Consider the following 24,386-nt stretch of genomic DNA (forward strand, 5'->3'; position numbering starts at 1 on the left):
AGAGCTTGCTCCAAATAAGGGTAGAAATGAGTTGTGCCAAGCCTAGATATATCTAGGCTGGTTCGATAATCGAGCCAAGCTTGAGTTCGCTCAATTAATTTTGAGCCAAGCTTCAGTTGTTTGTAAATAACTTATGTTTAAAAGATCTAATTAAATTGAAGATTTTTTCAGACTTTCATCCATATAATTTATATTAATCTATAACAAAAAGTTAAAAAATAATTATTTACATAAATAATAAATAATTGAAATAATATATTATATATAAATTGCTAATGTATTAGTATTCTGAGCTAATTTGAGCTCAGCAAACTAAATCTAGCTCTAGTTTGGCTTGTTTTGGATCTAGTTTAGTTTGTTTCTTAATCAAGCGAGTTGATTGCAAGCCTCAAGTCAAACCAGCGGATGGAATTGCTTGGCGGCTTGGATCTCTCTTCTACTGGATAGAAGTCCAGATTTTTTTTTTTTTTTTTGAGAGGTAAATGGAGGAAAAAGAGTTTTCCCTGGTAGTTTTATTATTATTTGTGTGATGTGACTACTTACACTTTATGTGCTGTACATTATTTGGGAGGGTGAGTGTAAGTGAGAGGTGCCCTGTTTACAAGCAAACACCCTTAGGCACCCCTCACGTAAAAGTCTGTAAGGTTCCAAATCATTATCGCACCCTCCTCCCACAGCACTAAGCATAGCAGCGATACACCAAACTCCGTTTCCGATGGCGAAGTTCGAGCATTTCATAAAAAGATGGGCTAGTTTGAGAACATTCTTCTAGAAGAGGAGGCGATTCCGTAAAGATAAGCAGTATGCTCAGATGGAGCCATTCGCACATAATACTAGCTAAACATTTCCAATCCCACACGTATATCATGAGACTACAATGCAGCGACAAGTTTGATTATATAAAAACAAAAAAAATAAAGGAAAAAAATAGCTATAAGTGAGAGAAGTAGGTGACATTCACTCGCAAGCAGATGATAAATTCTGGCTCTTTGTTTTTCCAATCAGAGAAATAATAGCCATCGAGTTTTTTTTTTTTTTTTACAACGGCGACTTATATTGGTCGAGCATGGATGCAACTAATAGAATTCAAAAAAAAAAAATTTTTTTTTTGACAGAGATGAAAAGAACCAGACTCATAACTCTTCTAGAAAATCTCTTCCATCCCATCAAGTGTCCAAGATTGCAATATATGAATTGAAAAATAATAGCCTAATTTGTTTTCAACTTCCTAATTACATGACACGTGAGTTGGTGCACTTGTTTTGCATAAAAAGAATTTTACCCAGTCTCTCACTTGGAACTGTTAGTGTCATAACCTGCAATACAAATTTTACCCAGAATGATTTGGTGAACGCCCGGAAGTGTGGGATGTGGGTATTAGCCAGCTCTGCCTATAGTCGGTCCGCCAATCACCGACTTCATCGTCCCTTAATTCTCCACGAGGAAGATGTCCTTCCGCTGACGTAATTTTGCTTGGCTGCTCCACTTCCGTGTCCACCGATCTTCCATGGGTCGGAGTCGGACCACCGTCCATTTCCTTTCTGTTTTAATCTCCATCGTCATTTTGTCCACGGACGGGATAGTCCGAGAGACAAGCGATCATAAATACTATGGTTCTCTATCCAGGGAAAGCAGAGGAAACGAGGGTGGGTGGTCCGACTCCGACTCATGGCGTTGTTGTCGCCTCGGTCAATATCTCTCTTCGCCGGCGGCCGATCGAAATCCTTCTCCCCGACCGCTCGTTTCAGAGCTTCCTCGGACGTTCCCGTTCCCGATTTTCTCTCCTCGGCTTGGTATCACGCCTACTTCGCCCTTTCTTTCTTAAACCTTTATTCCATCCGGGACCCTTTCTTCGATTTCATCCCCTTTTCTCCTTCTTTTTTATATTTACAAGAAACCGTCGATCTTTGGCTCTTGTTGGTCAATTTTTATTTAGACGGTCGATTTCCGGCCACAGGTTCCATGCTGGATATCTTTGTGACAATTAAGGATTTTGTCGTCCTTATTTCTTCTCTCTATTTTTTGTTATTCGAGATGCTTCTGAGAATAGGAATAACGAAATATTTGCACTATGGATTTGTTTCTTGGAATTTATACGCATCGAAGGCACGGTTTCCTGCACTATGGTTTTCGGAATCTTTTGTTCGTAGAAAAATTCTTTTTTTATTATATAAATTTCTTGAATTATTTTGGCTCGTGATTGTTTCCTGTGGTGCTTTCATTAAAAAGAAAATTCGTGTGGTGGCCGAGTTATGTTGCAAGAAAAACCTAATTTGGAGTGCTCGGATTTCATCTTTATCACGATGAAGTTCGGGGTTATTGGATGTTGCAAAGGTGATTAGGCTTCTCCCGAGTCATGAGGGAAAAAATTCACGTTGTGGTTATCTTTGAATGCCTGTTAATTTTATTACGTTATGTGCATTAGTTATTTAGGCAGGGACAATTGGACAACCTTTTGGATTCAGATTCTTGGTAGCTTATTAGAGTTCACGTCTCCTCATAACTTTGGAATGGTTGAAATCCAATCTGGAAGTTTTCTATTCATCTGATTGCATGCAATCTTGGCTGAGAATATTCTTTGTGGTCAAATAAGATTCTAGATTTAGACATGTTTTACCAAGTATGCTATATTAACTTTAATTTGCACTATGTGCATAAATTTATCAGACCTCACTGATATTCCTGTTTATGGGATTCAGATTCTTGTTGTCGCAGTAGAGATCACGTCCTCCAAATTTTTATTTGACTTCGTAATGACTGCAGTTCCTATTTCATCTTTTTTTCTTTTTACTATACTGAAGTTATGTGATCTTGACTGAAGATAGTACTTGTGATAAAATAAGAATTTAGTATTTCGAGTGTGCATCTATCAAGAATCTGAAAAGCTGAGAATAATAATTGCACCATTCCTCTTTGAGGATTTGTAGGCTCCAATGAGGTATGCACGTGTGTCCTAACATGTTTGAAACAATCTTTCATGATTGAAACAATACTTTGGGAGATTCTCAGTCAATACTGCTTGCTGTTTGGTTCTTTGTCAACCCTCCTGAGAGTCATTTGAAGGGTTGGACCAATGCTAATGTGGAAGGTTGGAAATAAGGAAGCTCTGGAGTATGTTACTGTGATCTGATTTTGATGGAATTAGTGGTTAGTTTAGAAGTAATAAGCTCCAGCAGGTCTTATCTTCATTGTGCTGTGGACTTCTCAGAATTAGTGCTCTATTCATTCAGAGGAACTGAAGCGGCACTGTTCGCATAAGATGTCAAAACCGAGGGGACAAAGATTCCTTTGTAGCCTCCAAGGAGTGGCTAGTAGTCATTGTTCATTACTGGGGAGATGATCTGTTGACTTTGAGGCTGTTTTTGTTTTTGTTTCTGTTCTTCATGTGCGCATGCGCGTGCACGTGTCCTTGGGACTTTAATTATTATGGAAGAAGATGTGGAACATGTGTATGTTTTGCTTTCTTTGTTTTTAAGGAAATTAAACCTTATCTTCTGAGTATCTTTGCTAGTGAAGGCTTTCATCTGCAGTGCAAACCATTTTTTCGAAAAAAAAAAAGAAGTTCCTTCACAAGGTTTAGCACACAATGAAAGGAACACATTTATGGTAATTCATCTTTCTATTTGTTAAAGCATTGTCAGCCTTAAATTAATTATTCATTGTGTTTTCATTAGCTTTGATTTTGAATACAACAGCAACAAAATAATATGTTGCAATGTAACAAGAGGTTCTATGATACAAAAGGTCAAAAATCAATAAGAGGAGACCATGTGCAAAAGTTATAGCCTGATGAAAAGGCAATATATTGAACCTGATGATCACACAATGGATGGATACATAGATATGCGCATTGTGCTTTTATCTGCATGAATTAGTCTAATACAATAGCTTTATTTATTCAAACATGAAAAATATGATTGCTTGCTGCTCTTTTTTTTTCCTGCACACTTCAAACTTTAACATAACTTTGTTTCTTGTATATTACTTTGATGAGAATTTTACACACTTTCCTTTTATCCCTTTTCCACCTATAAGACATCGTTCAAAATCTAAAATGCTTTTGAGCAGACTTTTCTTTTCTGAAATATGTTTTTTCCACCCTTGAGACATGGTTTGATTCATGCAGGGATATCTATCAATTTTGTAAAAATTTGAATTTTCTTCAAATTATCTGTATTGAAACTTATGATTGCTTCCTGTGATTGGCTTTTGTTTGCGCTGATTTTTTTTTGCAGGCTTGAATCTCGCAGGAAAAGGCCTTTTGGCCCAAGGCTGAATGTATTTCTCTGACTGCAAAACTAGTAAAGTTTGTTGTGTTTTTCTTTCTATAATATACATGCAGTTTGATTTTATATATTAGTTTAGTGCAGAAGAAGCAGTGCAGTGCCAACTTGAAGCACTAAAATACAATGATCAACCTCGTCAAGACTATGGGATAGAAGTCATGTACAGGGTATGTTTTTTTAATTCTTGGGTACTGGCATTTCTTGGTTTACATTTGCATGGAACTCAGGAATCCACTGAGTTTGTGAATATACTTTTCAGTTTGCTGGGTTTGATCCATTTGAAAGGTCGACCTACTTTGGCCCATTCTTTGATTTAGGGCAGGTCAGTCAGTTATCTACTCTTTGAGTTAGTGATGATTAAGTGAACATATGGAAATTTTTTTTTGTATTTCCTATCTTCTATCACTTCTATTTATTTATCAATGCAGTTTGAGCGCTTCAGGCGAATATTTCACCATTCGACTTACCGGGTTTTGCTTTGTCACAAGGAAAGGAAGATCTTGAGCAGTTTGTGGGTTAAAGAGGTATATCATTGCTATGAGTTCAATTTCAGTTTTCTTTGTTACATGAAATATTATTTTAAATTTTAATAAGTCTACAATGTAAGTTTATATTAACTTCAAACATATCTAGAAATATTTAAATTGAATTTTAATGGATATTTTACTTTACTGTATTGTTTCATGATATTTGAACGTGCAAACAGAATCGATTCAAACAGAGAGTTTGGATACAAGGTTCTCGACCAGAGGAGGAAGAAATCTTCCAATTTACCGTGGTTCAGGTTTGTTTCTGCCCCATTCCACAAAGAGATTGTTGTTAGTTGGTATATCTGATTAGTCGCTGCCACTTGGTGACAGAGGGTAGGTGGCTCTTGGGATGGTTATTGGTTAACAGAGAGCTTGCTTCATGATGGAGACGGGTTTTCTGGTGCTGTTGCTTATTGATGCATGAGCGTGATGCTGCATGTAACCTTCCTCTAGACTTCATTAATGTACATATATCAATCACATATTTCTGCAGAGGCATCCAAATTGCCTAGATGCTGTAAATAATACACATTGTGTGCTGTAGTGTGATTATATACTTTCACAGCTTCAAAGGAAGATAAGCTAAAATTCTTTGGTTATTGTTATTGTCCATGTATTATGCTGACTTCTCATTTCTCTTTTTTCCATAGTGCATTAGCATTCATACAACCTTCTACTGCATGCTTTCATACAACTTTTTCTTGTTGTCCTTTACCAGTGACAGCATGTGAAGTTGAGCGGCATATGTGGACATTGAATTATTAGATGACACCATATACAGTTTAGTTAAGACATGTATTGCAATGAACTTTTCAGAACTTCACTGTACAGCAACCGTTCAGTTTACTACAGTTTCCTTTTCTGAAGAAATAGCATTTTTGGTATGCTATGTTAGAAATATCACCTTCTCTTTTGGTCCTCATCTCAGTATATTCCTAGGATTACAGGGTACCAAAAATTCTACGCTTTATCATTTATGCAAGAGATCTGTTAGATCATCTTTATGCAACAGTTTTGAGTTCAATAATTTTGTTAAATAATCTCTCCAAATGTCTAGGCCGCAGGCTGCCTTTTTTGTTTAGACAATAAAGTTTTAGTTCTGACTGTAGCCGCCGTTCTGCTCAAATTGTTAAATTACCCAAATTAAAATCCCGCTACTTTAGGAGCTTATGAAATGAGTACATGGAACCAAACATTTACGAGCTAATGCTATACGACGTTTACTACCCTCTTGACATTAGTTCCATGAAAATAATATTTTTCTAAAAGGGATGGGAATGCTAGTTGTGTTTCTCTAGAAAAGGTGGGGTTCAAGGTCCATCGAATAATGTTGAGGGCAGAAATTGAACCAAGATCTTTCGCATCAACACTAAGAGACTCCACCAACTCCGCCAGTTGGCGCACTTCGTCTTTTTTGTTACATATTTTGGGTTCTATAAATCGGTTTTGTTTTTTTTGTTTTCTTTTTTTTTTTTTTTTTTTTTTTTTTTTTTTTTTTTTTGCTAATGAAAAGGGGTAGGGGGTAGGAAGGAACAAGCCCATCCCCGCGTAGCAGCCCCCACTGGGCCTCCGCCCCGCCAGGAGAATGTTCGATGCGGGCAGAAATGGCCGTGTGTTGGGCACCTCGACCGGTTTTACTCATACCCTCCCCACCCATAGGCCCGGCTCAGCTACTCCTCTGAGCTCTGGCTCGAGTCCCACGTGTGAGTACGTCACACCCGGCACCACCCCGGCTACTAGCGGTTCAAGAGCGGTCCTACACCACAAGTCCAAGCAGTGGCCAAAGTAGTGAGCTCCGGTCCACAATTTAATCGTCGCCGCAGCGATTCGAACTTGGGACCTTATGGTTAGAATTGCTGCCCAGTACCACTAGGCTACCACCTTGGTGGCTAAATCGGTTTTGTTTGCAGCTCTCTTTTGTAAAGGCAATAGTATCTAGCTGCTGGCTGTCGTGAGGCACCTCTCAATGATGGTTCGAATTCTGCTCTTACCCCATGGTTGTGAAAATTCAAAGTGCCAAGCATGCAAAGGTAGTGAAAAAGCCATTACATTCGTTGTTGGCAAAGCTCAATATGCAACTAAATGTTCCGCTTGTCATTATGAAGTTACGAAAAACTAGGATGAGAAAGAGTCCAGTTTGAGTTCATACGATCCCTTAAATGGAGAAAAAGTTTAACTGTATAGAATAACTCAAAAGGCCATCACCTTCGACGGAGCCAGGCCCATGCAGCTCAAGCTGCGGCAGAGACCTAATCCAAAGACTCCAGAATCTGCTGGAGTTTTAGAACGCGGATTAATGAGAGGTTGCATTAAAGAGATGTAGAAGTCTGTTAGCTCGGTACCGTTGATCTCATCATTCGACGTCCCTGTCAAGTATATTGTTTTGGTTGTATTGATGTACTACTGAATTTTAAGTAATGCCGTATTCTCGCACGAAATAATTCAGATACAGTACGCAGCGCAAATAAAGCCGGCAAGTTCATAGACATGGATACAGGAACATGGAGTAGGGAACAACGGCGATTAGGATTAGAGAGCTGCAGCAGGAATGCTCGAAGCTCTAGTGGTCGGAAGAACCAAGAGGGTTGCGAGACTGCTGCAGCTTGTCGCGTACGTACTCGATCAAGAGCGTCATGTTTGCATACGACGATCCTCCTTCCTCCACAGCCTTCCTGGCCTTCTCTCCTAGTTCCGTAGCTCTTTCCCTTCTCCGTTGCCTCTCCTCCCCTACATCCATCAAGCTGCGCACTGCCTTCTCTACACCATCTCTCTTCACAGACGCTTCGTTGCTAACAGTCCCCCAGATCCAGGGATTTTTGACCCCAGCCATGATTCCGGTTCTCAGAGCATCCACGATCAACCTCTCATTGAGAAACTGATCTCCAAAGAAGGGCCACGTTATCATTGGCACCCCTGCCGAGATGGCTTCCATCGATGAGTTCCACCCGCAATGTGTCAGGAATCCTCCAACCGCAGGGTGAGAGAGGATCATCACCTGGGGCGCCCACCCCTTTATGATAAGACCCCTCGCACTCGTCCTCCCTTCGAACCCCCCCGACAGCCATATCTCCACTTCTGGCGAGCTCTCGACTTCTTTGATTACCCAAATGAATGGATGGTTTGAAGCCTCCAGGCCGGCTCCTACCTCGATGATTTGGGAAGGTGACACATGTGTCAGGGTACCAAAACTGACATAAACTACCGACCTCGGCTTCATCGAGTCGAGCCATCTCAAGCATCGATCCTTGTCGATGGATGCCTCCTTCCCCCGAGCAGCCGTATCAGCTGCATCTTTGTTGCAGAGAGAGAGCGGCCCGAGGGCCCAAACTTTCTTCCCCATGACTTCTTGGTACCTCTCCACGTACCATTGCTCCAGTTCGCTGAAACTGTTCACCACTATGCCATCGGCCGCTCGGTCTGCCGCGCTTATGCCTTCACGCATCTTCTCCCACTCGGTTCCAGGGAAAAGGCTTGGAGCTTGGGCCTTCGTTACCTCGATCGTGTGCGCCAGACCAGGCACCACAAAAGGCTCCGTCTCATCAGCGATGGCATCGTGGATGCCATGGCGAAGAATGTTAGATGCGCTTAGGAGATAGAAGCAGCACATCGCGTAGAATGTGAACAATGGTACTCCGAGCCTGGAAGCAACCTCCCGAGTCCATGGGTTGCAAAAATCCGAAACGATGCAGCTCGGATAGGGCTGCTGTTCTCGGAGATATGCTTCAAGCGGCTGTCCTAGTAAGCTAGTCGCTTCAAAGAAGTTCTGTGCTAGTTCTCCCGAAGGGACGACATCCACGTTCTCGCAGCCTTCGGGTAGGCCAGCTTCTGCACAAGGGAATCGTAGTGGGACGAAACGGATCGGCAGGCCGGCCTCCCCTGCACGGTCGATGGTGTTCTTGATTCGGGAGGCGTTGAGGGGTGTCGTGATCACAGTTGCAAGCACGCCACGCTTCGCAAGCATCTGGGCTAGATCAATCATGGGAAGCATGTGTCCTTGGGCCATAAAAGGAACAAAAACGAAATGAACCTTTGGATCGCCGAGGCCGTTCATGGTCGCTTGGTTGGTCATTTTTCGACTTGGTGATTGAAAAAAACACAAACGGGAAAGGATTGCAAAATCCAAAAGGAATGCAGATGAATATGGAGGAGGATACAAAGGGAATGATTTCCATGTTTCTTGCCGACGACTGCATCATATATATCGTGGTGATAGAAGATGGTCCATTCATGCCCTTCCGAAAAGTGGGACACAGGGCGGTTTTGTATATAGGCTTCTTGGAATCTTTGGGCGACGTACTTGGGTGTCTCTTTTTGCTAATTTCTTGTGCCTTCGGCTCGAGTTACTATCAACTTTGTCCTTCCAAGGAGTGGAGCACATGATGGTTTTGTATATATGCTTCTTGGCACCATCGAGCGATGTACTTGAGCATCTCTTTATGTTACTATTATATATCAACTTGGCTCTGAGTTACAATTATATATCGACACGAACAAGACGGGAGAAAATTGCATTTTCATTATCCTTGCTCTACGACATCCCGCTACTGCACCCAGCATGTCTTATCTAAGGTTGACCGACTTCCATGTTCTGTCATCGACCCTTCTTTCACCATTTACCTCCTGTGGATCCTTTTGGCTTTTGGAAAATCACTTAGTCTAGGCTTTTTCCTAGATTTTTCCGGAAAGTGGAGAAGAGTTGCAACGGCTAGCTCACCGGTGGATGACTTGGTAGAGTCCAAAGGTGATGGTTTGTCCACCTCGTGCAGAGATTTTTGGCCTTCTAACTTGGTGGAGCCCCTTGATACGAAAGTTTTCTCACTGCTTAGAGAGGAGAGGCCAGGAGAGAGGATATTGAAGCTTCCCAAGCTGCTAGTTACTGTCCCTTTATTGCATGATTTATCCGATTTCGACCATCCACATGGAGGGCGCCTCCAGAAAAAAGCCAAGCCTCAGTGCACTATGTGTTCGATAAATCCTTCCAATTCCTAATTCCCGCTGCTCGCTGGCTTGGTTTCTTATATAAAGCACGTTACAATGGCCCAAGTCTCTTCCGGGTTGTCGCTTTCTTCGTTGGAGCGGCTCAGAGCGGGAATCCAATTGAATGGATACGGGCAGCAAAAGAACAATCGGTTATGGGTAACACTTGCTGAAAGTGTTTTCTTTCCGGAATTCGAAATGATAAGACAGCCAATGAAGGATGGGGATGCCTACCGACTAGAAGTTTGCTAGCTCGGCGAGGAGCGCAGGTTACCTAGTGCTGTGAGGTGTGTACGGAGATTGAGGAGACTATTGTCATGTTCTTTTGCAGTGTCTCAAGGCGAGAAAGATATAAAGTAAATCATCTGCACCCTTTTCCCATTCGGTGGAGTCGGCACAGGACTTGATCCGTTTGTTGAGAGTTTCTATGCGGAGTCCTAGATTCTGGAAGGGGAGATCTTTAGAGCATACTTGGCTTATCATTAGAGATGGGCACTGGGCCGGGCCGCCCACGGCCCGGCATGAAGCGGGCCGTGCCTGGCACGGCCCGCCAGCTACAGTGCCGTGCCGTGCCTGGCATGGCCCATTTGATAGGGCCGTGCTGGGTCACAGGGTACTGGCCCGTGGGCCGTGCCTGGCACGGCCCGGTCTAGGCCCGCGGGCCAAGCACGGCACGGCCCGCGGGCCAGCACGGCACGGCCCATAAGGGCCTGGGCCGGGCTGGCACGCGGGCCTGGCACGGTCCGGGCCTGGGCCCGGCTCGGCCCGATAAAAATTAATGCTTCATAAATTTTTTTAATAAATTAATAAATATTGAACACTAAGGATTTATGAATATAAAGCCACCTTAATGGTGGGGGGTTTGGCATAGACCCCTACCAGTTTATTAATTTAAATCAAAATGGTACATGAAGGGAGGTTTGGACCTTGGTCTGACCTCCAGAATACAATAAGAAAGGGCCGAGGTTTGGACCTTGGTCTGACCTCCAGAATACAATAAAAATGTACAATTATAAAAAATTAAGAAATCTTACTAATCATCAGTGATTCAGTGAATCAGTATTCACTCTTCAGTCTTCACTCTTCAGTCTTCAGTCTTCAGTAGTATTTGTATCATCATCATCAGAGGATGTTGTATTATGTCCACCTTTATCTTGAAGTCTTGCCTCAGCATCCAGCCAATCCTTGAAGCAGAGAAGCATCTCCACCGTTTCGCCCGTCATCCTACTTTTCTTTTCGTCAAGAACACGCCGACCTGCACTAAAAGCGGATTCCGATGCTACCGTGGACATCGGCACAGCTAAAATATCGCGTGCAATTGCAGACATAACAGGATATTGATTTCTAACACTCTTCTACCAAGATAATACATCTAGATTCTCTATTTGATTTTCATCATATGCAGACTGAAGATCATTTCGTAAATAAAATTCTAGTTCACTACTTAAAGATGAAGAAGATGAAGAGGAACTTGAAGCATGTGTGTGTCTTCTCTGTGCAATGAATGAAAAAATAGATGACGAACGAGAACTACTAGAAGGAGAAATAGAGGTTTGTATTTGTGTTCTAGATCCACGAATTTTTTCATCATATATAGCATAAATATCATAAAGAAGTTGTTTTACCTCATATGTAGCAGATTCAGAATCTTGATTCATATTTTCAGAGTATGCATCAAGTAAAATTAGCATGCCATTTAATTTAACTCTAGGATCAAATACAGCAGCTAAGTTATGCATAGGACATATCTTGTCCCAATACTCATTCCATTTAGATTCCATTAGGTCAATAATAGGCATTAAAACATCATCATATCTATGTTCTGCAAATTTTTGACTAATTATATATGCTTGTTGTAAAAATGAACATGAAGTAGGGTAATAAATACCAGAAAGAACATTGGTAGCATTATGAAAACTAAGCAAAAAATCTTCCAAAATTTTTCCTTTATTCCAATCAGTTTCAGACAATGTAAAGCCTAATCCACGATCATTAATATATGCACTTAATAAGTTCTTATATGGGTATGCATCATGTATCATGCTATATGTGGAGTTCCAACGAGTAATTACATCAAGTTTAAATTTTTTAAAACGTTTACCATGATTTACGCATAATTCCTTAAATTCTTGAAGTCTTGATCTTGAAGCATGAATAAAAGAAACTGCATTTATAATTTTTGAAATCACATCTTGAATCATGCCCATGCCAGCTTGAACAGAAAGATTTAAGATATGACATGCACATCTAATATGCAGTAAATTTCCATCTAATATGGGATGCAATGAGTCTTTTAATAATGCAACAGCAGAATTATTATTAGATGCATTATCAAAAGTAATAGACATAATTTTATCATTAATATTATATGAACATGCAGTTTGATAAATTATATTTAAAATTTTGTTGCCCAGAATGTGGAAAATCAAAAGCACGAAAAGCAAGAATACGTTTATTTAATTGCCAATCATTATCAATATAATGAGCAGTAATAGCAATAAAACAATTACTACCTACAGATACCGACCAAATATCAGAAGTTAATGAAATTTTTACATTTAAAGTAGAAAGTGTTTCAATTAAATTTTGTTTCATTGCTAAAAAGTTGGTCATAGCTACTCTTCTAAATGTACGCCTACTAGTTCTTTTGTAAGCATGTTGTAGGTTTAATTGAACATATTCTTCAAAATTAAAAGATTCACATAAACTAAAAGGTAATTCATCCTTAACTATCCATTTTACAAGTGCTTTTCTTTGATTTTCATGATTATATGCAAAATTACCTACAAGTAATCCCCCTTGTATATTAAGGGTACTTTGAGTTTGAGCATGAGAATCATGCATCCTATGACTCTCTTAATGTCTTTTTAAATGCCCTGTTCCCCCACTACTACTACAACTATAAAGTTTGGCACATTTTTTACATTTAGCTTTCCAGACTCCCTCAACCATAACTCTATCAAATTCATTCCATACAGCACTAGTCCTCTTACGAGAAGAGGTTTGACCTTCACTCGGTTCACCAGTTCTAGAGAAACTAGGAACATAGGGTTGGGGATTAGTTTCTTCTCCCTCAGAAACAGGAGGAATGCCAAACTGACTTTCCTCAAAAGATGACATATCTATGATTAATTCAAAAAATAAAAACTAACCGCAAGGAGGAATTGAGTAGAGGGTCGGAGGGCAGAGGCAGAGCCGAGATTCCGAGCTTCCTCTTGTGCTCTCAACAGAAGCGACCTTCTCTTCTCAACAGGAACCTCCTCTTGTGTAGCACTTGAACAAACTAAAAATTAAATTGCTAGAAGAGCATTTTAGAAGAGAGAAATAATAGCAGTAGAGAAGGAAAGAATGAGAGGTTTGGTGTGGTGAGAATGAGGGAGGAATGGGCTATTTATAGAAGCCCCAAATTTTTTTCCCCAAAATACCCCTCAATTCAGCCGTTATTGGACTGTTGGGAGGGGTAAAAGGGTCATTTTTACGAAAATAGCCGTTGAAAATGGCTATTTTCCTCCCCCCTCTCCAGACGGGCCGTGCCTACAGGCACGGCCCGTCTGGAGCCGTTACGGGCCGTGCCAGGCACGGCTCGTCTGGAGCCGTTGCGGGCCGTGCCTGGCACGGCCCGTTATCGCCCGTTACGGGCCGTGCCTGGCACGGCCCGTGGCGTGCCGTGCCCGGCCCGGCCCACCAATAGAGGGGCCTGGGGCCGGGCCGGGCAGGTGTTCCGTGCTAGACGGGCCGTGCCAGGCACGGCCCGTTTAGTCCTTAGGCCCGGTGGGCCTGGGCCGGGCCGGCCCGGCACGGCCCGTTGCCCAACTCTGCTTATCATATTTGGCTAGACAGGAATGCCGGCCTATTTGAGGGTAGGAGGTCGTCTCCAAGGGTGGTGGTGGATAGAGCTATACTGCAGACGGGAGAGGTTACCGCAGCTACTACGTTGTTCTCTACTGAGATGGCCAGGGACATGTAGGACACTCTCTCCGCTGTCACAACGCCCAGGTTCGTCCTTGTTTCTTGGGTGCCCCCACTCCTTTGTCATCTCAAAGTAAACTTCGATAGTAGTATGTCGGTGGATGGTGTATCTGGGGGTGTCGGATTTGTGATCAGAGATCTTTTAACAGACTGGTAGCAGTCGGGGGTCGGTGCACGCCTGGGCTCACTGTTGTAGGGGCAGAGCTTCGGGTTGCATGAGAGGGGTTGTCATATGCGAGGAGGTTCCTCGGAGCCGAGCAGGTGTATCTCGAGGGGAATTCTTCTGTGGTGATTGACTGGATTCGAGGTGTAGATAGGTATAACGATGGCCATCCTCTCATCAGAGAGACCCATAAGCTGGTTCAAGAGATGGGCGGCTTCCAAGCAGCATATGTGTTTCGGAAGGCCAACAGGGCAGCAGACTGGGTCGCCTCCTTTGTCGCCCGGCATTCCGTAGAATTTCTCTGGACATTTATAGGAGACATTCCCTCTCCCTTGTACTCTTTACTTTCTCGTAATTTGGTAGGATGTACTCACGTTAGAGCTATATAGATTGCCGCTTTTACCAAAAAAAAAAGGATGGCGAGCGAAGCAATGCTGAATATTAATGCAGGACCCTTCCGAACGCCCTAAGGAACGAGGTTTAGCGGCCTTATGTGAGGACACGTGCGAATGTGGGTTTAGTTCCACATCAGTTGTTCGCTGAATAGACTTGGATACTTATACAAAATTAAGAAAGCTAAATAATATCTTCCGGCTAGCCATTTTGGGTGAAGTCTTGAGTTATCACAAATAATATCATAGCAAACATGGCCTATAACCTATGTGAATTAACGAATACTGCAATACGGATCTATTGGGGCTGACCACAGACCAATCGTAGTGCTTGTGATTAGATTTAAATTAATTTGAACTCTTAGCCTAATGAGAACACCAGGGCTTAAACAGCGGGAGGAAGAGGAAGAGTATGTGAGGACTCATGCGGACGTGTATTTAGTCCCACACGGATGATTTGATCTCAAGTTCCAAAAAATAATAGTAATGGATGTGCAGTAAGCCTGTTAACGGGCCAAGCTGCTCGGGCTCGGCTCGTTAGTCAAACGAGCCCAAGCCCGAGCTCAAAATGAGGCCCGTTTAAGTCCGAGCTCGAACTCGAGCAGCACACAAGCTCAAATAAGCCCGTGACTTAACAAGACCACATGAGTTTGAAATTCGACGGTCGAGATCATTTGGAAACCCAAACCTTGCATCCAACGGACCAAGGCCCTCCTCCCTAGCTCTCCCTCTCCTAGTCTCCTAATTTCCTAAGGGCTCGTTTGGTTCGCGGGAAGCATTTTCCTTCCTAGGAATATGATTCCTGGGAAACAAATTCCTAGGAAGAGGATGCCTAGGAAAGTACTTTTGGCATGTTTGGTTGACCATGGGAAAGTGACAAATTTTCAAGGTGCTTATGTTTGGTTGGCCATCCACTTTCCTAGGAAAGTTATATATAATTTCTATTATGCCCTTAATAAAAATTAGGTTTTTAATGCCTTTTTAATGCTTCTTTAATGCTGAAGGGACCTTTTGGGAAAAAGTAAAAATGGAGTGATTCCCGCCTCATGGGAAAGTAACTTTCCCATGTTTCTTATGGGAAAGACTTTTCCATGAAATGTGGGAATCACATTCCAATGGGAATACAACTTTTCCTTCTCTCTCCTTTAAAAACTCTAACCAAACAAGAGACATCTCATTACTTTCCCGTTGACCACACTTTCCCCCTTCTTTTCCCGCGAACCAAACGAGCCCTAAATGGGCAAATGGCTAAACCTCTTCGGCTCCTCTCCAACTCCAAGACAGACTCCAACCATCCTCCATTCCTCCTCCCGGCGGCCGATGCGGTGCTTCTCTTCTTTCTCATCGTCCTCCTCCTCGGCGTCTCGGTGAGTTCCCTCTTCTTTCCTCACTTCTCCTCATCGCGACGGCCTCCATCGCGATGGAAATCTGGTTCTCCTCTTTGCTCCTCTACCGTCATCTCTTTGCTCCATCATCTCTCTCCTTATCTGCTTTTGGTGCGACCTCCATCTCTGTCAGCGACCTCCACTTCAGGATCCTCCACCTCGCCAACCTTTCGATCTGTCGATCGCCAACCTTTCGATCTCGCCTGCCGTCATCGATCTCGGCCATCATCCCCAGCCCTAGCTGGCCCGCCGACGTGGTCAAGGACGAGAATTGCTGGACCGACGTCGACTATTGCAAGCAGATGAGGTGAGTCCTCAATTAAAAAAATCCCATTAATTGATTTTAGGCAGGAGGAAAAAAGGTGAGATTTTGAGGGGATTTTTGGTTTTTTTTTTTTTGAATCTTTTGAGGGTTTTTGGATCGGCAGATGCACGTGTGTGCAGCTGGAGAGGGTGAGTTCATGGCATCTTCTCGGATTAATTTAATGCTCTCTTGGAATGGATTAGAATACAAAGGATTTTGATGTCACCCACCTTCTTCGCCTTTGTTTGGCATTCACTGCGCCCATCTCTCTCCTCTCTATATCACTTTTCTAGTGAGTTTTCCTCTGTTCTCTTCATTTTTTTTGCTAATTGAGATTTTTGTATGAGCATAATGTGATTCCCAGTTGGTTTTGGGATTTGAGATTGCCTAGTTTTGGAATTCTAAGGTATTTTGGAATGGGATATTGATTTCCAAGCCTGTCGTCTTTCTTTGGCCGAACATATGTTTTCTCCTTTGTCGAAGAATGGTTTTCTATGCTCTTCTTCACTTATTTCTCTTCTTCAATTCCCGTGGCATCAGCGATGCTTAACTGAGAGTCTGCTTTAGGTTCGGTTTTCTTGAATGTATGAGTCAACTAAGTTCTATTTATTAATTTTGTTCTGAAAGGGGAAAATGATCTTTTGATTTTTGTTTGGTTTACTAAATCATGAAATCTTTGGATTGCTCTGCTGTAAAATGATGGTTGTCCGAGCTTTTCTGTTTTGTTATTTTTCTTCCACCTTTCTTCCTATAATATATATTTATGAGATACTCAGTAGCATTTCTTTTTCTCTTGAAGTTCTAATGGCTTTGGTACTAAATATGTAATTTGATTGGTTGTCTATGTTTTTCAAGAAATGTCAGATTGCCAACCTCAATCTGATCAACATGCCTCTACAGCTCATAGTGCAAATGAAATTGTTGAATTGGAAAATATTATGGATAAAGATAATGTAATGGACGAAATGAAAGAAATGGGTATAGAACAATCTTGGGATGACCCAAACAAGAGGAAGAGATATGAGGTGTGGACTGAATTTGAAATTGTAACAATAGATAGCAACACAAAGGCAAAATGCAATCATTGTAGCACTAAATTGGCATGGAAGAAGGGGGTGCCACAACTCATCTTAAAAGACATTTAAAAGCTTGCATGCCTCGAAAACTTTCTAGGTCTAGTGAAGACAAAGAGTTAAAACAAAGCTTATCGTCTTTGGAGGCTATTCAAAGTCATGCAATGCTAGCAACTTATAAGTATGATAAAGACAAGGTAAGAGAGATTCTTGCAAAGATGTTTATAGTGCATGAGTATCCTTTTAGGATGGTGGAACATCAGTTCTTTGTTTTATTCTGTAAAGCTCTTAACCCAAAATTTGAGCTAATAAAGCAAATTACTTTGAGGAATGACTGCATGAAAATGTTTGCAATTGAGAAGCAAAAGTTGAGGTCAATGTTAAGAAATGTTGATAGGATTAGCTTAACGATTGATCTATGGACCTCAAATCAAACAATAGGGTATATTTGCCTCACTGGATATTTTTTAGATTTTGAAGGAAGTTGCAAAAGAGAATTTTAAATTTTTGTAGCTTGGCACCTCCCCACACGGGAATTACTATTGCTGATTGTATTCTTCAGTGTCTAACTGAATGGGGGATTGAAGATAAAGTTTCCACTATTACGTTAGACAATGCATCTTCGAATGACACAACAATCAAGGTCTTGAGGGATAATTTTGCAATCAAAGGAAAGCTTTACTTCAATGGAAAAATATTTCATGTTCGCTGTTGTGCACATGTTTTGAACCTAATGGTACAAGATGGTTTATTAGAAATATGAGATGTAATTGAGAATATCCGCAAAAGTGTGAAATATTTGAAGATGTCTCCTTCACGACTTCATAAGTTTAATAACGTTGTTAAACAGTTGAAGTTGTCAACCTCTAAAATTCTTCAACTTGATGTGCCTACTCGATGGAACTCAACATATGAAATGCTAGAGTCAGCATTGGAGTTCAAACTGGTGTTTCCAATGTATAAAGAAAGAGACTCCAACTACAAATAGTTACCATCCGAGGAGGACTGGATACGAGATACAGAGGTTTCAAAATTTTTGAAAGTTTTTAATGAAGCCACAAAAGTGTTCTCAAGACATCAATATCCAACTTCGAATTTGTTCCTTAAAGAAATTTGGAGAGTGAAAAAGAAATTAAATGATATATCCTTCGATACTAGAGATTTTGTGATGCACATGACTTGAAGAATGAATGAAAAATTTAAGAAGTATTGGGGAGACTGTAACTTACTAATGGCAATTGGAGCAGTTTTGGATCCTCGCTATAAAATGCGGCTCATTATATTTTATTTTTCAAAAATTTATAGTGTGAATGTTTTTCAACGCCATATTGATGATGTTCGTGAAGCTTTAGATATGCTACTCAAGGAATATGTATCTTCAGAGGGACAAATATATGTTAGTGCTAGCAATGTCACTAGTACCTCCTCTAAACTGAAAAGAAAAGAAGGGATGATGATAACTTTGATATGCGGGCTGAACAACATGGGGATGTTCTTCCTGCAAACAAAACTGAGTTGGACATATATCTAGAAGAAGGTATTTACAAACCTAGTGATGAAGACTATGACAAGTTTGATGCTTTGAACTGGTGGAAAGCCAACACCCTAAAATTTTGCTATCTATCAAAGATGGCTCGGGTCATACTATCCATTCCTATTACTACTGCTACTTTAGGGGCCACATTTAGTGCTAGAGGTAGAGTGCTTGATCAATATTGTAGCTCTTTGAAGCCTGAGACTATACAAGTTTTGATTTGTACTGGAGATTGGTTGCGTCATGAGCTTGGATTGGAGCAGTCATCAAATGTAAGTATCATTTATAGTATTTAATATATCTTTTAATAGTTAGTTTTTCAATTTATAATTTCTGGTTTCTTGTTTAATTTACAGGTTGATGAAGAGTTTATGCAATGGAACATAGAGACGTCTAAACTAGACTACTTGAGAACTTGAGATTTATTATGTTTATTGTGCTTCTTGAACTTTTTTGTAGAACTTGATTTGTATTGGATGTTTTTTAGTTTGTTGGGGTTTCACTTAGACCATTTAAATTCTCTTTGATTGTCATTGCCTTTGTGCTTGGATATGGTTAATTCTTTTCTTTTTAGTCTGCGACCGGGCTTGCTGTCATTGCCTTTTTTTGTCTGTGACCATTTCAACAATTGCCAGCCCACTTGATGGATCAACAGAAACAAGTTAGTCATGTTCATGGTTCTACATCCTTTAGTTCTGGGTCGTCATTTTATGGTATAGATGGACGTCCATATTACAATGCTGAAGATGGAGCTAGTGGTGCAGATAAAGATCATATGACTTCTCTGCAAAGAAATTTTGGTCCAAGTTCATCCACCTATGAGCAGGAGGTATCTTATTGTTATTCTTCTACAGTTCTACTCAAGGTAATGCTTCATTTAGCATTTGGCTTTGTGCATGAATGATATCCCAAGTGCTGCTGCCATCTACGTTGGTCATTTGTCTTTGTTTTTATTTGACAATTTCATGCTAACAGTATCCTTTACTTTGGGTTACTGCATGAATTTGCTGTCCACAAAGGACAGCTTCCTTCAAATTTGTCAGTTGTATTATTGTACTAATATTGGATGCAGAACCTCTGGAATCTTCAATAGTGAGCACTCAAGATGTTGACATTAGTTGCAAGCTTTACAGATCATTATTTGTCCTTACGGTAACTGTTATTTGTTTTGGTCATATAGACTAATCTTTTGCTGATTTTCAGCTTCCATATGATGTATATGGCTATATTTTGATTTCTTAATATTCTTATCTTTTTCTGCAGAGACAGATGCTGTAATTTATGCGAACTTGAACAGCCAAATTTGTTCCCTAGTTTTGATGCATAATCTGGTGATTATTTTCCAAAATTATTAGATCAAAGGAAAGACATCATGAATTTAAAAAATCACATGTAATTGCTGGAATTGGGTTTTAAATTTTAAAGATCCTTTTCAATTTCAGGAGCTAGGCCTATTAGCTGGAACACTGGTTGGAACTTCACTTATTTAGCAATGGATCGCGGTTGATCTTAGTGGTCTGGGAGGAAAAGCGAGACCTTGTTGGAGTTGGGTCATCGAGCAGTGTTCGTCAGCTATCCATCTTCATCTTTGTTTAGTTTATTATACCTGTTGTAGGATTTTCACCCTACAACAGCCCACACACCGGCCAAGCAGGGAAAGCGACTGCGTTCCTTCCCGAGGTATTGTCCGCTTTGGGGCTAACCCACAGGGGGCTTGGGCGACCCCTCACGGTTTTGTCCCACAAAAGGGCCCTCGGGAGGAAAGGTTGGACCTCCTCATTATAAGGCACAGACCTTTCCGCTGATTAGCCGATGTGGGACTAAAGTTCGGAACCCCATCCCACAATTGCGAAATTTTCACCCCGACAACAGCCCACACACTGGCCGAGCAGGGAAAGCGACTGCGTCCCTTCCCGAGGTATTGTCCGCTTTGGGGCTAACTCTGCGGGCGTGGAGCTCGCACAGGGCGCACACCTGACCTGCGGGCGCGGAGCTTGCAGGGTTAGCCCCAAAACGGACAATACCTCGGGAAGGGACGCAGTCGCTTTCCCTGCTCGGCCGGTGTGTGGGCTGTTGTCGGGGTGAAAATCCCGCAACAGTTGGCGCTAGAAGGAGGGCCCCGGCTGCGCACAGACCTTCCCGCTGGGGGGGCTGTGTTGTGGGATGGGGTTCCGAACTTTAGTTCCACATCGGCTAATCAGCGGAAAGGTCTGTGCCTTATAATGAGGAGGTCCAACCTTTCCTCCCGAGGGTCCTTTTGTGGGACAAAACCGTGAGGGGTCGCCCAAGCCCCCTGTGCAAGCTCCGCGCCCGCAGGTCGGGTGTGCGCCCTGTGCGAGCTCCGCGCCCGCAGGGTTAGCCCCAAAGCGGGCAATACCCCGGGAAGGGACGCAGTCGCTTTCCCTGCTCGGCCGGTGTGTGGGCTGTTGTCGGGGTGAAAATCCTACAACAATACCTTTTTATGTAGGCAAGAGCCAATCCTGTTAACAGCAATGGCTGTTTAGAGATGCTTAGCGTAAGCTGATTTCAATGGCAGATCTGTTAACTCTCATGCCATGGAATGAACAGTGCAGCTTTGTTATGCATATGCCATTGGTTTGATGGCTGTGATCGAATACTGCTGGCTGCTTTATATTACTGTTTTTCTTCATGAATTTGAACTGATTGCAATGCCTTTTCAGATACCTTTCATGAGATATAACTAGGTGGCAACGAGTGCAATGCCCTTTCAGATACCTTTCACGAGGTCAAGAGGAAGTGTGATAAGAGAAAAGAGGTATTTCATTGTTATTTTGCTTGCATTTATTTAATTTTAATTCTGTAATGTTTTTTCATTCTCATTAGGATTGCTGAGTAAGTATTTTTCATGGAACAAGTTTTCAATTTCTGTCTGATCACCCTTTTTTTTTGTTGCACTCAAGGAATTAAAATCCATTCTAAATTCAGAGAATAAGATTATCAAGGTCAATGCCATTGTATATAACATTGTATTTCTATGAATATGCATGCCATTTTTCTATACTATTCATACATTTGTTCCTATAACATGGCAATTCAGGTTGGTGAATATGCCATTGTATTTGTTCCTATAACATGCCATTGTATACTTTTTTCTTCACAAGCAAATTCAGCAAATTCTTAGTTGTTTGAAAACAGGTTGGTGAATGCTACTTATCCGAGTCTTTGATTTGCCATTTCGAAACATGCAAATTAGTTCCCTTTCTTTTTTGAAAAAAAACCCTACAAATTATTTCTTACATTTGCTTTTATAATCTTGTTTTGTTTAGTAGCCACAGCACCTAATTGCTTGTTTGCCATGATACAGTTTGACTTGCGTCCAAGGTGGTCGTTGGGTGAGGAATACTCCCAAGGGAAAAGCGAAGCTCGTTCCTTGAAAAGAGCCAGGATACACCCATAGTTGACATCGCCATAGTTGCTGTCGTGCATCACAGGCTGAACTGATGCGTCAAATAGTCAATTTTCTCCTTCCAGGCCACAGGATGTTGCTGAAATGGAGGTTATCAACTCAAACCACATCCAGAACACCTGGCCGTCACCATAGCTTGCTCATGCAGTGCTCTCTTTATAAATTAAGCAGCGGAGGACAGCGATGAATGTCTAATTCAAAATTTTCTTGTCCTTTTTATTGGCAGCCAATCTGATGAATACGATTTAAGATGTCTTCGTTCACGATAATGCATCTTTTTAACAACTTGTGTTCATACTTTCCTTTAATTTCATGTGACACTTGTATCTGTGGTCTTATGCTACTGCAAGGCGCTGAGCCAAAAAGAATTTATGCTGGCATAATCAAATCTCTCAATCTGAGACTTCTGTAGCCCAATCTTGCTCGTCCATTTCCTACTTGTTTATTGTTTTAGCACTTTATGATTTCTTTTATATACATTCAAATTATTTCTGTGTTGTTTCAAGAAACCAAAAAACAGACCATTGAGCTCGTATCGAACCCGAGCCCGAGCCCGAGCCTGAGCTCGAGCTCAAGCCCGAACCTTTGTTTTGCCAAGCAAGTCCGAGCTCGAGCCCAATACAGAGCTCGGTACCAAGCCCGAGCCTGAGCCTCGGCTCGGCTCGTTAAGAGGCCTAATATGCAGGCCTCTTCACTTCTTTATGACTAACATCCATTGTAACTATATGCTATGTCTGACCTTATTCTTTTACCGTTTCATTTGTTGTTCCCCTTCTTAGCTGCTTCCGCTGCCGGTAGTTATTGTCTTATAACATATAAGATCATCCAGATTCCGCGAGGACATAAGCAACTACTCAATTTGCACTCTTGCTGGAAGTCCGTAATTGCACAACACATACACATAACACAATTTATTTCTTAAAAGACTCCAGTCTCACAGATTATTTCACAAGCATGGTTGCTAAAAACTATGGATGATTTAATGTTTACTTGATAATATAAAAGTAGTTTAGAACCACAATATAGTTGCAGAATGTTTCATGGGACAAGTGCTTAAGAACCAAGCAAATGAGACGAAAGGATACGAGAAACAATTTGGCGAGATTGTATGAAGGTTAGCTTGAAATCAGAAAACTGTGGAATTGCACTTCCGGGGTGCTGCTGAGGTAATCGCAATATACAATTAACATGCGAGGGAATCGTAAAAGCTGGTAGCAAGAACGTTATACAAGATTGTTGCGGAAACAACACCAATAGAACGTTGGTTCGGATGTTGTGCTGGATTTCTGCTAATTAAGAGCAATAATGTAGCGTATAAACTATCTGGCAACAGAGTAGCCCTGGAAGTTGCCTTCGTAATGGCTTGAACAATTAGTGAAAAGTGCAGTCGTTTTTCCTGGTGGCCTTGGAAGCAGAGACTCAAGGCAGCCCTTATGACGATATGCTGGAGTTTGTGTTGAGGGGTTTGAGAAGAGGATGGAAGATGCGAAAATCTATCATAGCTGTAAAAGGATCGGTGGAAGTTTCCCTCGATGCAGAGTATGTTAAAATCTATCAGATTGTTATCGTTGAGTATGTTTTTTTGCTTGCTGGATGTCTTACGGGATCACATCTTTTTAAGCTTTTTGCAGGTCATAATTCATTTTCAGGGCTATTACCTTATTATGATTATGTCGGCAGAGCAAATAAAATCCTGAGCCATTAGTTTGAAATGTTATTTTGGGGTCTAATGATTGCACCGACAGCTTTGAAGAACAGAGCAGTTACAGTGAAACTGGTGAATGAAACTTTGGTATATTAAACATGCGCAAATGATTGCAGAGGTGTGCTGGGAGACTTGGAGGGAGAGAAATGCCCGCCCGTCTATTTCTGCACGAGAAAGGATCTTTTTGCCATGCAGAAGATTCTTCAATCATCCCGGCCGGAGTTGGGTCCACATCTGTTCTTTGAAGAAGGAAGCTGAGGGAGACTGATGCATCGGGACGTTAGCTGCTAGGGCGGAGCTTATGGCAGCTTGGGAGGGTCTCACTTTCGCGAGCCGATGGCTGGGGGTAGAGCACATCATCTTGGAGGGAAACTCAGCCACTGTGATAGACTGGATTCGAGAGGAGAGGTAGAGGGGGGATGCGAGCCCTCTACTTTAGGACATCTGATAGTTATTAGGAGGTTGTAGTACCTTTAGATTGTGCATGCCTACCTAAAGATAAACCGAGCTGCCAATTAGGTGGCTATCTATGCGACGCAGCATTCTAGAGAGATCCTTTGGACTCATCAGAAGGTCTTTCAAGCACCGTTGTGCTAGGTTCTTGCTTTTGATTCGGTTGGCTACACCTACACTAGAGAAGA

At 41.7% G+C, this 24,386-nt stretch overlaps 2 protein-coding genes and 1 long non-coding RNA gene across 11 annotated transcripts; 2 read left to right on the forward strand and 1 right to left on the reverse strand.

Annotated features, from left to right (window-relative positions):
* The first annotated feature begins 1,622 nt into the window (after window positions 1-1,622).
* On the forward strand, window positions 1,623-5,421 carry LOC103711889. 4 transcript variants are annotated; one of them, XM_008798208.4, is made up of 7 exons: window positions 1,623-1,793; window positions 4,236-4,278; window positions 4,361-4,453; window positions 4,546-4,608; window positions 4,715-4,810; window positions 4,993-5,070; window positions 5,147-5,421. In XM_008798208.4, exons 1-7 carry the CDS (start codon window positions 1,669-1,671, stop codon window positions 5,231-5,233), a joined length of 585 nt encoding a protein of 194 aa, XP_008796430.2. In that variant the 5' UTR covers window positions 1,623-1,668; the 3' UTR covers window positions 5,234-5,421. The 4 variants fall into 4 exon arrangements, with proteins under 4 accessions (XP_008796430.2, XP_026662319.2, XP_026662320.2 ...); XM_026806518.2 differs by having other exon boundaries at window positions 5,008-5,070; XM_039118969.1 differs by lacking the exon at window positions 1,623-1,793 and adding an exon at window positions 1,804-3,606.
* A 1,764-nt stretch (window positions 5,422-7,185) lies between these two features.
* On the reverse strand, window positions 7,186-9,020 carry LOC103711890 (UDP-glycosyltransferase 73C1-like). The gene has a single exon (XM_008798209.4). It carries the CDS (start codon window positions 8,883-8,885, stop codon window positions 7,377-7,379), a length of 1,509 nt encoding a protein of 502 aa, XP_008796431.2. The 5' UTR covers window positions 8,886-9,020; the 3' UTR covers window positions 7,186-7,376.
* A 6,549-nt stretch (window positions 9,021-15,569) lies between these two features.
* Window positions 15,570-22,451, forward strand: LOC103707076. Of its 6 annotated transcripts, none has more exons than XR_005508327.1 (9): window positions 15,570-15,684; window positions 15,836-16,009; window positions 16,131-18,885; window positions 18,970-19,478; window positions 19,686-19,765; window positions 19,877-19,944; window positions 20,056-20,176; window positions 21,295-21,389; window positions 21,939-22,451. It is a non-coding gene; the product is annotated as an uncharacterized LOC103707076 (long non-coding RNA). The 6 variants fall into 6 exon arrangements; XR_005508328.1 differs by having other exon boundaries at window positions 18,970-19,442; XR_005508326.1 differs by having other exon boundaries at window positions 16,114-18,885; window positions 18,970-19,765.
* The last annotated feature ends 1,935 nt before the right edge of the window (window positions 22,452-24,386 follow it).

The sequence above is a fragment of the Phoenix dactylifera genome, unplaced genomic scaffold (assembly GCF_009389715.1).
Source record: "Phoenix dactylifera cultivar Barhee BC4 unplaced genomic scaffold, palm_55x_up_171113_PBpolish2nd_filt_p 000454F, whole genome shotgun sequence".
Classification (NCBI taxonomy): domain Eukaryota; kingdom Viridiplantae; phylum Streptophyta; class Magnoliopsida; order Arecales; family Arecaceae; genus Phoenix; species Phoenix dactylifera.